Source organism: Petromyzon marinus, chromosome 25 (genome assembly GCF_048934315.1).
Source record: "Petromyzon marinus isolate PM22_M1 ecotype Great Lakes invasive population chromosome 25, UKy_Petmar_22M1.pri1.0, whole genome shotgun sequence".
Classification (NCBI taxonomy): Eukaryota; Metazoa; Chordata; class Hyperoartia; order Petromyzontiformes; family Petromyzontidae; genus Petromyzon; species Petromyzon marinus.
In genome coordinates, this window is record NC_133691.1 from 6,484,249 (window position 1) to 6,501,171 (window position 16,923).

At 42.4% G+C, this 16,923-nt stretch overlaps 1 protein-coding gene and 1 long non-coding RNA gene across 5 annotated transcripts in view; one reads left to right on the forward strand and one right to left on the reverse strand.

Annotated features, from left to right (window-relative positions):
- Positions 1 to 16,923, reverse strand: part of LOC116945903 (copine-3-like) — a 44,367-nt gene that overhangs the window by 18,319 nt on the left and 9,125 nt on the right. For all 4 annotated transcript variants that reach the window (XM_032960570.2, XM_032960571.2, XM_032960572.2 and 1 more), the window contains 4 exons: positions 5,732 to 5,919; positions 2,328 to 2,507; positions 1,299 to 1,373; positions 862 to 933 (listed from right to left, as the gene is read on the reverse strand). In XM_032960570.2, coding sequence (XP_032816461.1) covers positions 862 to 933; positions 1,299 to 1,373; positions 2,328 to 2,507; positions 5,732 to 5,908 — 504 coding nt within the window. In that variant the 5' untranslated portion in view covers positions 5,909 to 5,919. The remainder of the gene's footprint in view (positions 1 to 861; positions 934 to 1,298; positions 1,374 to 2,327; positions 2,508 to 5,731; positions 5,920 to 16,923) is intronic.
- LOC142929135 (uncharacterized) lies at positions 5,858 to 7,603 on the forward strand. The gene is made up of 2 exons (XR_012945305.1): positions 5,858 to 5,974; positions 7,119 to 7,603. It is a non-coding gene; the product is annotated as an uncharacterized LOC142929135 (long non-coding RNA).

Here is a 16,923-nt window from a genome sequence, read left to right on the forward strand (position 1 = left end):
CAGTGAAGGATGGTGATGGCATGGGGAGACCTTTATCCAGCAATGAATAGACAATTGCTCATGATGATGGTGGTGGTGATGACGATGGTGACTATAACGGTGGAGAAGATGTCGGTGATGGTGCAACAGTGATAATGACGATGGTAATGGTAATTATAGTGACGATGCTGGTGATGATAATGGTGTTATTGACGATGGTGGTGACAACAATGCTTTTGATAATGACAATGACAGTGATAATGATTTTGTATCTGCCTCTTGTCTCTCTCATTCCGAACAATGCTTCAGCCATGACATATTGCACATCACACTATGCTACACATATTCCGCATTTTGCCCACGAGTATTTGCAGATGAGAGAAGATGAGCGGCAAATTCCCGCAAGCATCAGAATTTATGCATGGGTCTCCGAGAGGATGAACTGTGTATTTTTTGCAGATAAAGGCAGATACTAAAAGCTGTACAAAGCACCACCATATTGACGTGGATAAGAGAAGTTCCAGTGTATCAGAATAAGTACATTTTAATTATGTTTGGGTTACCGTACTGAATATCTATCAGCTGATTTATGGGGAATCTGTTACCCACAAGATATCCCCCCCCCCCCCCAACTAAATGTGGGAATTTAATCCTCGTTAATGATGCATTACCTTTTTTGCATGTTTTTTTTCCCCCTGTCTTTCCCGGAAGCCATTTGCTACACACAATGAGCAGTGCGGGAATGTGGGGGGGGGGGGGGGGGGAGGAGGGGGCTGCGGCGCTACGATGACAAAAAAGCCACAAATCAATCTGCCGAACAGGCGGCTGTGATTCTCCCCGGCTCGTGGCACGCCGTTCAAAAGATGGCGTGCGCCGACGTACCTTCTTGTCTAGTTTTATGCCTTCGAACAGGAGTTGCAAATGACGGTTGTCCTTCATTTCTTCAGCCAACACCTACAAAGGAGGAAGATCTTTTTTCTGTTGTGTCTGCTCAGCATCCAGCAATGTTTAATGAGAGGCATTTCAAGGTTGTGTGTGTGTGTGTGTTGGCCGCATAAATTGTACTCTCTTTTTAATGGCTTTAAAATTTTGTCTGAAACTGAAGTGTAATTATGATTCAACTGCATGCCTCGAAACACTTAAAATGCTAGGCATTGCAGAAATTATCTCCTCCTTTGTATGCAAAAGGTCACCATCTTCGTGACAATGTACTGTAATAGCCATTCAGAGTGCTTTAAGGGGAAAATGTGTGGAATGTGATAAAACCTTTATTTAAATAAATAAGAACGGAATATAAAATGTGTATTTAAATGTTTTACCTGTATTATTCCCTTTCCAGCAGGGCGGCCATCTTTGAGTACAAGTGCACGGGATAATTTCTTGCTTGAAACCACCTGCGTGGTAGAGTGTCAGAGTTCAACAGAGTCAAATGATCAATGCTTCAGGTGAGGTTTAAAGACAGAGAATACTTGGGGAATGTAAACTATTTGATGGAAAGCCAGAACAAGCCCTTCCAGCTCTAACATAGGCTTTCCTTTAGATTTGACCTTTCCGTTAGAAGAGAACTCCCACAAAGGTGACTGCGGCCCCAGGCTGCGTCTGAAAATATCACGATAGGTGTCCGATAAATATCCTAGACATCTAACAATTGAACCTCCAGCACTTCAATGCCTTTTCACAATGCAGAGTTGTGATTCCATTCAAGGTAAAACATTATTTAGTTTTCCTTGATTATATATTTTTGTTCACATTGAATTTGTATTGCTGATTATTTGTTCTGTCTCCTTTCTACAGTTTTGTTCCCGCCATGAGCATATAATCTCCATGTAATGTATATGATTTGGAAATAATCAGTTCTGTCATAAGCTGAACGACACATTATTTTAATTACCATACACACGTGTCATTGTCCATTTTAACTAAACAATCGGTGCCTTTCGATGCCTAGAAAATACAGAGAGAAATTACAGACAGAAACGCGCAGGCCTCCAAAAGACTAAAATATGTTATTCTAACAAGCATAAGAAAAATAAATGTCCATTTATAATACAAAACAATGAAGAATGGAACACGCCTGAGAGGTTGACCACCACAGAGAAGAAGCAATGAAATCAGCTCGTGTAGTAGATAAACAGACAGACCCTTGCATCACAAGACCACGGCGACTTTGGGAGGCCTTCATCCAGCAGCGGATAGAGCGTGGCTGATGATGATAATGATTTTAAAAATAACGGCTCAGCTAGCGAGCAGATCAAATGGAAAAAATTGTTCTAGTTGAAAGCCAGCTTGGCTCTCACACTCGGTTATGGGACCAAATCCTCAGCCGACTCCAGCAAAAGATGCCTCACCTGTCCAAGGGTCAAGGTGAGGTCCCCCAGGAAGTCGTGATCCTGTAGTCGCTTGCTGGGGCTGTCGAGATCGTAGATGGCAAAACGCAGCTTCTGCACCTCCTCAAAGTGGTAGTCGATCTGGAACTTGTGCGCGAACACCGGGTTCAGATCGTTCTTCATGCTCTCCGTACGGCCCAGCTGGACACACACACGTATAGAGACAAATAGCTCCTATGTGACCTATACAGACTGTTGAGGCAACTGCTGTTTATAACTGGCACCTATCAAAGCTGGCACAATGCAACAAGAGATTGGGTTTGACCAGCACCATGTCTGGCCGCTTTTGACTGCCCAGTGCTGTTTACACAACCATACCAGATACTAATTTAGGGCTCAATTTACCTCACGCAGCCGGAGGATCGATTGTGATAATTGTCACTGATGTTAGCCATGGCTAGGAATTAAACTAAGATTACTGGCTTTGTATCACAACGTGCGAATCACTGCACCACCGTTGGATTCTCGAACATTCACGTACGTGGGCACGTGCGCGCACAAGGAAACAGAGCCTGAAATCCGTATAAAACACCGATATACACCAGAGTTTAGAAAAATAAAAAGCATAGTTTGGTCGTTTTGGAAAAAAACGATGTACCATTCTTGGTCTGGGGCTATTGTTTTAGGATGAGGGCGACTACAACCACACCGTTCCTTTTACATGGCAATGAAAAGCCATGTTTTTGGAATTTTGTGAGCACAGATTTGAAGTACCAAGGCAAGCCCCTGCCTGTAGGAGGCACGTTTTGTGCTGCTTTGTGCATACGCAATGCACATATACGCCTACAAGTTGCACCCCAGCACATATGCACGTTCACGAACAACAGACACGCAACAATGCGGTCACAAAATGTGTGCGCGTGAAAATACATTACTTATGACTGATGAAAATTGTACGTTAATGTTACGTTTCGGATAATGGAGCAAACAAAACTGTACAAATTATATGGTACATACAAAATGCAATACAAACGAGATGGTAAACGTGAGATAATTTTTTTTAAATAAAATGTTTTATGGAATGAAACAACGGATGCTTGCAAGGACCGTTAAACAAGACACAGTGAGGCTTTGCTCAAATACATGTTTAATTATTTATTTTTACAAGCACATTAGCTCATACACTTACACAAAAAATGAATGACAGCACAAAAAAAAAGATTTGAAAACACAAACACTTGTTCGCTCGCAGGCTACAATAACAACAGCCACAAGGGCTGTGTCAGGCTTTGGTGCACTTTGAAGCAATGTGGTGTAGCAAAGCACCTGTTGGACAGAAGCCACTGAGACATTTCCAGGAATTATAAGTGAACAGAATGGGGAGGCTAGCCGGTGCATTCAATGTACTAAACCATTTCAACAACTTGGGTGTGAATTCCGTAACAATGCACGCATCATCTCGGACCAAATATGCCAAACATCCTGCACCTTTAAGACGGTGGGGCTATCTTCGTTGGAAAATGTTCCAGACAAATGCCTAAATGTATCACGAGTACGCACGCTGCTGCTGCTGCTGCTGCCGCACAAATAAAAATCGTCTGAAAATGCGCAAATTTCGGGACATGGTTCTCACGTGTGTTTGACAACTGTGGTCGTTGTCGGCTCCTCTGGCGGAGCCACGAGTTGCTCGCAGGAAGCCTTTGAACATCAAGAAGCCCCCTGGGTGTGCAGCGGCGGTGTCACTCATTCTCCGCGCTTTGTTCGCGGCCGGCGTGGGAGTGGAATGCCACGAGACGGTCAGATGTGCCGCTGGGTACTTCTCCACAGACGTAAAATATATATATACGCACACACGCCTACGAGCAAATAACCCGGAATGCGCCCGATTCCATCGGACATTAGAAAATAAGTAGGACTGAGCCTGCATGGTGCTTTGATGGGTGGCCACCATAACACAGGAGTAATCGACTGTGAAGCCCTTGTGGTGAGGAAGCAGAGGGCGGTGCAGCAACATCCACTCTTGTGACTGTGTGCCTCTACTACAACTATGCTCCCAGCCTTTCCAAACGATACTGACCAACGTGGGGAAGTATGGTCATATATCCCGAGGAAACTGCACGGTGTAGGCATAGCCTCACCCAGCAGCGGATTAACGAAACGGCTCTAAGTGTACAAAAAAAATCTAAATTAGCGTCTCCATGCTCAAGCGAGCCGGTCGTCCACATTCACGTGGCAGAGCACGACCGCTTCTTGACCTCCACCAAAGCGGCACTCATTCCATTGACCCCTGAAGTGGTGAGAGGCTGCGTGGACTACCGACTCGCATTTGAACTTGCGACACTGTAGAGTACAGCGTTGCAAGTTTTCCACAAAGTAGCCAACGCGGTACTGTAGTTGATTTCTTATCCCCAGAGGAACGAGGAGCTGAGTCAACTTCCCGCCGGGGATTTCAAGGAAGAAATCACGGGTTGTGACTTGCAAGTTCTCTCCGCAAGCATTTGAAGGAAACAGGCTTGGGAGTGGCGGCACAGTGGTTATCGCGCTGCGTGAGGGGGTATAAATTATTGTTATTATTGTTAAATAAGTAAAGCCGAATCAATATGTGAATTCGTTTGCATGCTTGCATGTTTCACATCTGCTGTGGTATGCAGCACGTGGTACGAAACATCAGACATTATGTCACATAACACACAGTAGCCTAAAACACATTGCAGAACTGTAAATAACTGCACGTAAGTTTCATTATGACCTCATCGCAATGGAAATGGCAAAGAATGATGCCCAACTCAACCATTTATGGACTGGCTCTGTCATTTGCGGACACCGAGCTGATCGCAAGGACTTAACATTAATCTTCTTAGCAATTGATTTCAGGGAAGAAAACACTAACCCGAATACATTAATGTGTGCAAGTGAGATGTGTAAGCTGTTTAGAATAATGGTGGCATTAACATGGACATGTGTTTTAAGAGCATCAGATAATGTATACCATTATCCTCACGTAACAAGGATTGACTTTCATGTTGTTTTTTTTTACTGTGGCTATTGAAAAGTACTTAAAATGCACATTAATATACGTTTCGAAGCCACGCATGTACTTACCATTTGCGTGCAAGATCAAGGATTTCGTGTTAGGTACAGATGTATCCATACACCCACACAAAATGCTATCTGTGCATATAAAATCACCATCTTACTTCGAACCCGGCAAGCGGGGTTTTATCTCTGACCACGGCTAACCTCAGCAGTGCAGGATGTCTCTACAGGTCCTGTGTTCCTCCCTCCACCATCCCATCCTGACCAGCGCGAAGGACAAACAGCCCCCGTGACTGACATGGCGCTGGAAGGTCTTCACCCCGCGGTAGGATTAACAAAGGTGCGGTACAAATGTAATTCTGAAACAGCGCCATGACCGAAGCAAGTACCTCCATCCAGTTTCCTGGGCCACACTCCATGTAAAGCACGCAGAGCGGATCCGACTTGGAGGTGATGTCTTTGTCCAGGAGGTTGGTGCACGACACTGACATCTCCACCTTGGTGACGCATTGCTGGGCTCCCGGCACCCCTGGCACTCCCGGCACGGGTCCCACAGTGTGCGCCATCTCCTCGCTCCCTGCACCCCCACGGAAGCAAAGAAAGGGCAGGGAGGTCACATTTCCGGAACAAGGGTAGGCGGTTTGTAGATGAAGCTACCACGTGTTCAAACAGTCCTGGTTTCACAAGTACTGTCACCGTGTCGTACCATGAAGCTTTTGGTGAAAATGTGGGGTTTTTTTTTTTGCCCCAGTTTAAAACGTTCTGGCCTCATGCTTGACTTGTTATGGGCAAGAGTTGGGGGGGGGGGGTGGGGGGGCGAGTAGTGAGTGGAGTTGAAGTAGAATAGGCAGGGCTGACATTTAAAGGAGTGAGGTTACTCACTCGCTATGTTTGCCGGGCATAATAGTTCATTGGGAGTGGCTTTTGAAAATTCTGTGGGGCTCATGGAATGGGGCCTGGCAGCTCACCAAAGTGTCCCAGTTGAATCTCACAGAAATATGGAAGCTTTACTCAAAGGCATACATTGATACATCGAATCGTAAATATAAATCGATTCTTTGTACTCACAATACATCAAATAGTGTGTGTGTGACAGCCAATTTAGGCTTATGGAGTAAGAAACATTTTTACAAAAGAGAAAGGAAAAATCACTAATGTGAACAATATGAGAAAAACAAGACAAAAATGTATGATTATTCAGCTGAATCGGGACCCTGAATCGATAACATTAACGTATGTACCAACCGTCCGAATCGGAGGTCAAGTGGAAGGACAACAAACTAAACACAAAAAGCAGTTCTAAAGAAATTTAGAACAAAAAAATACGACGTACCTTTTGGCTCAGGGTTTTGACATCCATGCCTACTGAAGGCACTAAGCCAGACCCCAAGTGAAGCCATGTGCAGTGCAATGAGTTTGACGGTCTCAGCAAAGTCACTATTAATTGTTAAATTATTGGATAATTCACCATCGTTATTATCGTTGGATTTAACTGCCTCTTGACAGTACCATGAGATAAAAGTGCATTGAGTAAATTCACAATGTCAAATTATGAACATAAAGTGACTCCCAATAAAGTAATTGCTCTGATTGAGACAGACCCAGCAGTTATATGTACCATTCATGACACATCTTAGGCAGTAAGAGAGATAAGATACCAGAACAGTTGCGCGAGTGCTTATCTGCAAACACTTCCACGTTATCCCTGTTTTGATCTCTATTGCGCCATGCCTCTCTTGCTCTTGTGTGACCGGTTTTCTCTATTGCTGTGCACAGACATTCCCTATCACAACAGAAAATGTAACCAACGCAAATGGGTCGTGGATGGGTATTTCAGCATGACAATGACCCAAAACACACGGCCAAGGCAACAAAGGAGTGGCTCAAGAAGAAGCACATTAAGGTCCTGGAGTGGCCTAGCCAGTTTCCAGACCTTAATCCCATAGAAAATCTGTGGAGGGAGCTGAAGGTTCGAGTTGCCAAACGTCAGCCTCGAAACCTTAATGACTTGGAGAAGATCTGCAAAGAGGAGTGGGACAAAATCCCTTCTGAGATGTGTGCAAACCTGGTGGCCAGCTACAAGAAACGTCTGACCTCTGTGATTGCCAACAAAGGTTTGGCACCAAGTACTAAGTCATGTTTTGCTACTTATTTCCCTGATTAAAATGCAAATCAATTTATAACATTTTTGACATGCGTTTTTCTGGATTTTTGTTGTTGTTATTCTGTCTCTCACTGTTCAAATAAACGTACCATTAAAATTATAGACTGATCATTTCTTTGTCAGTGGGCAAACGTACAAAATCAGCAGGGGATCAAATAATTTTTCCCTCACTGTAGCCTTAAATAATTAACTAGCCAGTGCAGATCATATATGTTACATAGTAGAAGTAATTTCCATAAAGGTTCACAAAACCGACTTATTCTCATATCCTCCTACGTCATACCCTGTGCTGTGTATCATAGATTGGTTCACGTGCCCCTGCAGTCACTGGTGATCGCTACATTGACCACAATATTGAGAGGGAACATTTTATAATTGATTCTTAAATAAAATTGTGATGCGAAGTGAATCTTTGTTGCCGTCAGTTGAGAGAGAGAGAGAGGCAAGAAGTCTGCAGCTTACAGGCAAAAAGCAGTGATTAAGATGGTGTTGGGGAAAATCCACAGCCTTGTACTAATAATCTTATACTAAAGGCATCATTCATCAACACAGTAAATTAACAACCCCAGGCAAAAAAAATCAATTGAGCACTAAAGATTGTATAAATCAGCACCGCCATTGCGGTAGGATGGTCATTTGCAATCCAATCGTGCTTTGGCAAATGTGCCCGAATTTGTCTGAGCCCATACAGTGTGGAGAAAACGCCAAAAATCGCTGGCATTAAAAACCACACGGTGTGTTGCATGCCCATGCAGCAGCGGAGGGACAAGGAGCATCTCCCTGGCTTCTGTTAATCACCGCTCTTTTTTTCATCTGCATCACATACTTAAAGAAAAGAGCACAGAGAGCCACCGCCGCAGGGAGAGCTGATATAAATGGGCCAACTGCGCATATCCGCACGTCAATCGATCCGATTAAAGGTCAAAGTATTTGGTGATACCATGGTGGCAGTGCTGCACGAGCACAATTGGCAAGAACAACAACTCAACACAATTAGGCGAAGTTTTTGGGCAAGGGCATTTCTTCATAGCACATAAATAAAGAGGGCAGAGCGATCGAGTAGATAATAGGAGTTGGAAGCTGAATTTCACACCATGGGGTCTGAAGAGAATGATGTTTGTTTTCTTGCTGGCACATTGCATTGTGGGAAGATTTGTTCTGGGTACATTACCATTTCAATAAAACAACAAGGATTTGCTTTAATACAATGAAAATGCCCCACGGTGTAAAGTGGAGTCTCTAACTAAAATTATAGATCTCTCTGGGCTCTATTCGTGCGCAATTAGCCTTGGCCAAAACAAATAATCAACTAAATATATATTTGTTTTGAAGGCCAGTGTTAGTACCAAATGCTATGGGTGTTTTCAATTGAAGGTTATGCATTTCAGCCAAATACTGAACCGAGAGGAGTGTATGTAAAATAACGTGTGTGCTCTTACAAGTGCCAGTCCTGAACGTAGGGATAGGCAACGGGAGTCGTGACACGCCTCTTGTTAATCTGCTCGACGTCAAATAGAACATTGGCGGATGCCGACTTCAATTGCTTTCAATACAGGTTTAGAATTTTTAAATACTAAATTGTATTGTGCATGTGGTAACTTGTAAAGTAGTGTAACGTTGAAGAAGTTGGCAAATATGGTACAATGCCTTCAATCATTATACACCTTTTATGGTTACAAGTATGCTGCCTCAATTCATACTCATCTAATGCTTGATCTAGTAGTGTAATAAAGTTATTCATGTATTTGCTTAGATAATTTGAACAGCAGTTTTACTTTGTTTTGCGTATATAATGAAAGACAAACGCATATGGTGCTTGCACATGTTCTATTTTTAACACAAAGTAATATTCCAACCAACCAACATAGTTGAATGCGGTTGGAAAAGTTTATTGACATGAAGGAAGTAGCTGACCCACTCAAGTTGAAATAAAATGACATGACATGTCCAATTACTGTACATTCATGTCCTGTCCTTGTGCAGCCTACTGACCAACACATCCACTGCAGATATCTAAAGGACATTGCACGTAAGACACAGATGAACGCTGAGCAATCAATGAACATCAAAGACTCCTAATGGGCAGTCAAGTCAATTACAGCTGAATATTTCATTAAAAAAACAGCTAATTATAAAGTTGCAGATTTTACATTTGACAATACGCCAACACGCTGGATCTACTAATCGATTGCAGTGTTGGTGTTCATGCCGAGGCCAATCGATTCATGTCGCGGATTTCTATTCATCACTGCAGAGCCGAGGCACAGATTTCTATTGAGCAGCGAATGTCATCACGTCTCTCGTCCCCCCCGCTCCCTGCGATTCCTCATCAGGACAGAGTTGCATCAGTGTTTGTGACATCGCTATCGAAGGCTGGATGGGCTAGCTGTCGTTACGCTTGCCGGCAAGTCAATTTCAAACAGCTGCCTGGCGATTTTTTATAAAGAAATGCTAAAACATGCTGTTGGCTGTAAAGCGCACATTAAAGACCTCAGTGGCACAGAGGTGGTTGGCAAAGGCCCTGGTGCAAGGAACAAAACGGGGACCCCTATCTAATGTTTGACCCTTCTTCCTAGCCTGCCATCTGTGCCTCTCCGGCCCAGTGCAGTTGGACCGCCTGCACACTCAATAGCTCACCCGCTGCCTGTTACACCATCATTCGCAAGCATTGAACACTTTGATTCGGTCCCAAATCCCACGTTTTGAATCGAATGTAATTGTAGAAAAAAAACAATACAGTGAAATCGTAGAAAATTCCCGAAATTATTACAAATGGCTGGGTGATGCTTGAAAATGAATAACTGTAAGTGTTAATGGGCTTTCACTTGGTTAAATAAAGGACACAGAATTGAAGCCGTGCCTCAGAATTAACCTTCAGTTCCCAGGATAAAGGGTCGCTGCCCCATCCAAATACCAACCCGCCTTGCGGCATGATTCATATGACCCCCAGTGAACTTGCAGAATGGTACAGGTGCAAAAAGTGCAATAAAATAAATTGTGGAACAGCGTTGTAGAGGCTACAGAGCAACAGGCATCCATGATGAGACGGCAGCTCTCTACCCATGTCTGTGTAAATGTTTTGTAATGAAGTATCCACAAGAGACTTGGGCACGCTGTGGATCTGAGTATTGTATTGGTTCTAGTGAGAAAGGACAAACAAGCTGCCATCTAACCCCATTTCTCCTTAGGGCCATGTGTTGTCCTAAACATAATCAATGCAGACTGCTTCTGCAAATAACCGACTATTTAACGAATGGCCTAAAATATGCGTAGAATAAAGAAGTAATGAATGGGAAATATTTATACACAATGACGGGAAGTGGACGCACAGTATAACATGTACGCTAATAATAATGTACACACACACGCACGTTTTGACCAAGGTTAAAACATTTTCCAGAAAAACAAAGTAAGCAACAAATTCACATGAACATATATTCTTCACATATAACCGTTACAGATTATTTGTTAAAATGTGTAAGTATACACACATTGCACAGTACATGGAGTATATGTGTACATTCTTAATCACGTCTGATACATAGACCGTCTAAAATATATACGTAATAATTATCAAAACCATTTATAAGGATAACCTCATTGTCACTACCCCTCATGATCTCATGGTATGAACAATCCATTTAACACGTACGCTTTCGCGACCAATATTATTCATAATAAATGTTTTTGGGTTATATCGCGTAAGTATAAATGTATCGTTAAATATAAAAGTGTCATTTTAAATTGTAAATGTTGTGGGTTTTCTCGCCATCACACCGATGTGTTTAAGAATAGCTAATTGTCACGTTTTGTTAATGTGACAAACCTTACTAACTGGCTGTGTCAGTTGGTGGAGGTGCGTTTATGACACATTTACATTTAAGCGATATAACCCAAAAAAAAACATTATTATTAATATTGGTCGCGAAAGCCGACGTGTTAAATTTACTATCTTCATGTTTATGTCCTCATTTTTCCAATCCTATTTACGGGAAATGTATTTTTTATGTCGCTGTTAATAGCCTTGGCGAGTGCATAGCTTGCTGCCTGACCCCCATTTGATTTGTATTTTATGAATTCATTTCATGTCAGTGTACAAGTGTCTCCATGCCCAACTTGCATTCCGATTGGTATTTTGTTAATTTGCTTAGTCTCTGTAGCTGTTGCTCCTTGTAAATAGTTTTTCAATATTTGTTTTGCCAAAGTTATTCACAGCGGTATTAAATTGGATTGGAGAAATTTTCACACGACATTCACGACAAAGAGCAAATGGAATTTAAAGGAAATTATTAAAAAACTTTACAAAGAAGGCTTTAAAGTTAGGCCCAAGTTAAATATTAGTAAATAAAAGACACGTACAATATGTGTGCTGAATAACGGAGATATTCATGGGGAAGGAAACTGTTGTACATCATAACGGAATATGTACAGAAAGATAAATTATTGCAGACAAAACTGGATGAAAATTACGAAATGAAGAGGTGAGCGAGAGCATGTTCGCGCGCTTTTGGAATCTAGACTTGATCATGAAAAAACCCACTTTGCATGTACACAACTTCAGCACACCCGCGTGTTGGAGAGTAAACCCAAAACAACTAGTACTGTATTAACCACGTCAGATTTGGTGACGACGTCATTGTGAGAACGAATATAAATGTACTACTGTGTAGGAAATTAGTCAGGCCAAATGTAAACATGAGCGAATAAAATAATTCAAAGAGATAAATGTTTTGGAAAGACACTATAATTTTTTTTGCAATTAGAGGCAAATGAGAGCAGGTTACAGTATTTTTGAAAACTAAATTTGATGTGTACTCAACATACCAAGGTTTCTGAAGAAAAGAATTTTAATCCGTAACACCTATCGATATATCATAGAATACCTGCTACCACATATTGATCAGAGACATTGTCATTAATTAAGAAAATGGAAGTCTTAAATTGCAAAGAAAAGCATGCACAGAGAAAGAGGAACAGGTGCCAATTAAATTTCGATTGAAAGCTTTCGTGACTGCAAGGATTCATCTTCTTTGGTTCTTTCGGTAAAGTCACGTAGAATGAGAATAAAATAATAAATTGATCAAATAAAATAACAATAAAATTCTCACGACGTTTTGGCCACAACACAAGCGGCCTTCATCAGGTGAAGGGACGAGACTGTCTGGAGGACAGCGCTTGTGTTGTGGCCGAAACGTCGTGAGAATTTTATTCTGTTATTTTATTTTATCAATTTATTATTTTATTCTCATTCTACGTGACTTTACCGAAAGAACCAAAGAAGAGGTGCCAATTAGTCATCATATTGACGGTTTAAGAATGTGCACTTGGGCTGGACACAACACCGAACTGGAAGTGTTGATGGACACCACGGTGGCGAAATGTTAACTCCCTCGCAAAAGTTCGTGGGTTAGATCCCAACCCTGAGGCCTGTATAATTTGGAGTTTGCATGTTCTTTCCGTGGTCGCGTAGATTTTTCTCCGGGTCCTCTGGTTCCTCCCCCCCCCCCCCCAACACCGCATTTAGAAACATGCGCTTAGAATATTTCGCTGCTCTAAATTTTCACGTGATAAGCCACTTCGTTGAGCTACCATTTGTGGCCAGGTCGCTTCTGCAAGAGAACTAAAGAGGTCAGTGGGTTTTACCTGGTTAACAAAAGCTTAAATAGTGTGGTGTACTGCCAAAGTGCACATTCTCCAACAGTCAATATGATGTGCACGTGGGCTGGATACAACAGCGCTCGAAGGGATGACGATTGATAGACGAGACTGGTGACTGAATGGCAGCCCAAGGGGATGATAGCTGCTTATGTGCGAAGCGGAACATGGGATTGTGGCAACGCGGGACTGGGCAGATAGCATCAGCATTGACAGGCTTTCATGATGATGATGTGCGCATATTTAGTTATGCATCTGACACATATGGCATTAATACAATGAAAGCACTTCAATATAATTGAAGTAACATTGGTCGCATACATTGCATTACAAGAGTTGTCTACAGTCCTTTTTTAATCCACTGCTGGATGAAGGCTTTCCCATGCCATATCAGATTTGAGGTTGGTTAGTCATACTTCACACTGGTGAGTTCAGAATCGTTAAGTGGGGACACAATCCCAATTCAGATATCACACGTCATTGATATCAGCCATAGCCAGGAATCAAACTCAGGAACACCGGGTTTATAGCGCAAACTTCTGCACCACCACTACCTCCCTACATTACTGTTAATTAAAAATATGAGCACTGCTTATGCACTGCCTAAATTACACTCATGCAATTAATGTGTACCTGCGTTTGCACCCATCTGTGTATTCATTTACTTACATAAATACCAGACACTGTAATTATTAACAAAGCAAGTGTGGATTGTATGCAAACAGGCTTGCAGCATCTGTAATGTATCTCACACGGCATATAGGCGAATATGCAATCGTACGAGCATGTACACATGCACCTATGTTTGTGCATTAGGCCATGTGTTGCATGTGCTTATTGGGAAGAAAAAAAATCAATCACGCCCTTGTATGGTATTTTGTTCACGGAGGGAGCTCACAGCAGCCACCAGAAACCATGGCGACCTGGCCATGTCCTCCCAAGCAGCTGGAGAGTGGACCTGAGCAGGATTTCAGGCCGGGGTGACACCCCTGTCACCCCCCCCTGGCTCGGCCCCTGGACCTGAGCCCAAGAGCCCGACGAGGAATGTCACGCGTAACACGCGTACAGTGAGGGAAACAAGTATTTGATTCGCTGCTGATTTTGTACGTTTGCCCACTGACAAAGAAATGATCAGTCTATCATTTTCATGGTAGGTTTATTTGAACAGTGAGAGACAGAATGACAACAACAAAAATCCAGAAAAACGCATTTCAAAAATGTTATAAATTGATTTGTATTTTAATGAGGGAAATAAGTATTTGACCCCCTCTCAATCAGAAAGATTTCTGGCTCCCAGGTGACTTTTATACAGGTAACGAGCTGAAATTAGGAGCACACTCTTAAAGGGAGTGCTCCTAATCTCAGCTTGTTACCTGTATAAAAGACACCTGTCCAAAGAAGCAATCAATCAATTAGATTCCAAACTCTCCACCATGGCCAAGACCAAAGAGCTCTCCATGGATGTCAGAGACAACATTGTAGACCTACACAAGGCTGGAATGGGCTACAAGACCATTGCCAAGCAGCTTGGTGAGAAGGTGACAACAGTTGGTGCGAGTATTCGCAAATGGAAGAAACACAAAAGAACTGTCAATCTCCCTCTGCCTGGGGCTCCATGCAAGATCTCACCTCGTGGAGTTGCAATGATCATGAAAACGGTGAGGAATCAGCCCAGAACTACACAAGAGGATCTTGTCAATGATCTCAAGGCAGCTGGGACCATAGTCACCAAGAAAACAATTGGTAACACACTACGCCGTGAAGGACTGAAATCCTACAGCGCCAGCAAGGTCCCCCTGCTCAAGAAAGCGCATATACATGCCCGTCTGAAATTTGCCAATGAACATCTGAATGATTCAGAGGACAACTGGGTGAAAGTGTTGTGGTCAGATGAGACCAAAATGGAGCTCTTTGGCATCAACTCAACTCGCCGTGTTTGGAGGAGGAGGAATGCTGCCTATGACCCCAAGAACACCATCCCCACAATGACCCAAAACACACGGCCAAGGCAACAAAGGAGTAGCTCAAGAAGAAGCACATTAAGGTCCTGGAGTGGCCTAGCCAGTCTCCAGACCTTAACCCCATAGAAAATCTGTGGAGGGAGCTGAAGGTTCGAGTTACCAAACGTCAGCCTCGAAACCTTAATGACTTGGAGAAGATCTGCTTAAGAGGAGTGGGACAAAATCCCTCCTGAGATGTGTGCAAACCTGGTGGCCAACTACAAGAAACGTCTAACCTCTGTGATTGCCAACAAGGGTTTTGCCACCAAGTACTAAGTCATGTTTTGCAGAGGGGTCAAATACTTATTTCCCTCATTAAAATGCAAATCAATTTATAACATTTTTGACCTGCGTTTTTCTGGATTTTCTCGTTGTTATTCTGTCTCTCACTGTTCAAATAAACCTACCATTAAAAATATAGACTGATCATTTCTTTGTCAGTGGCCAAACGTACAAAATCAGCAGGGGATCAAATACTTTTTTCCCTCACTGTAGCCAAATGACGATACTGTGTAATGCACTGCGTGGAAATATTACAAGGTGTTGCATGCACTGAACGCACAAGATAACAATAACGCACTGTATGGAAATCCTGTAAGATGTGACATGGAAAATACGTTTGCATAATAAACATTATGCACCCCATAGAAATCATATAGGATGTGGCATGTGCGTTACCCGTGAAAAATAACAATGCAATGTGTGGAAATCCAACAACATGTGACATGGGTTTTACACACACAACAACAACTATGTTGTAATGCATTGCATGGGAATCCTATAATATGCGGCATGTGGATTGCAAAGCAAAATAAAAACAATGCATGTACTATAGTACACTACAGGCTAAACTCTGCATTGCACATGCAAAATAACTCGAATAAATATACGATTACACATGCATAACCGTTAATTGTGGCACATGAATTACACACACATAATAATAATTGTGCTACCAGTAAAGTTTGTTCGGCGACATGTACATTACACTTGCAAGAAACAGAACCTGTTGCAACAAATGCAGAAGCTTTGAGATGCTACATGCACAACACTAATACACTGCATTGACAAAGCAGGTGAGATGTGAATCATCCATTATACATGCAATAACAGTAGTAGTTTTTGAAAATGCACAATTGAATGTACACACATTAAGATATACACTTTGTCAAGAATAAATTATATATACATAGGCACATTTCCCATGTGGGACTTTAAATACCGAACCTAGAGTCATTTTAAAAAGCACCATATGTGCTGCGCTGATGAGTGAACTCTTCTTATATTCCAATCGTGTAGAATTATTCTCTGTGTAACGTCAGACCTCGCCTCGTTAGACGAACACCTGTTGTGTCTTTATTGGCTGCAAGTGCATATACTGTGCATTTACAGCCCATTTGTGAATCCACTGCTGGATGAGGGCCTCCCCTCTCCTTGCGGGTGGGTCATGGTGGTTAGTTTACCATACTTCACCATGCTGGACAGTGCGGGTTGATGGAGACAATCGTAATATATACCACAGTATACAGCACACACATTATACACATATACTGTGGTTGTATTGCAACTACCCTACAGTCTGATTGGACAGGGTGAGGGATTGAATTTGCAGATTCACAACTCTAAAGTCCATCACATGGCCAATGCATGGCAAACAAGATGAACAAATGGACATCCCAATTGCTGTAATCCTTTGCAATACAAAAGCATAGGACTACAATACTGTATGTATTATTCACCAGGGACATTTACTGAGCCATTG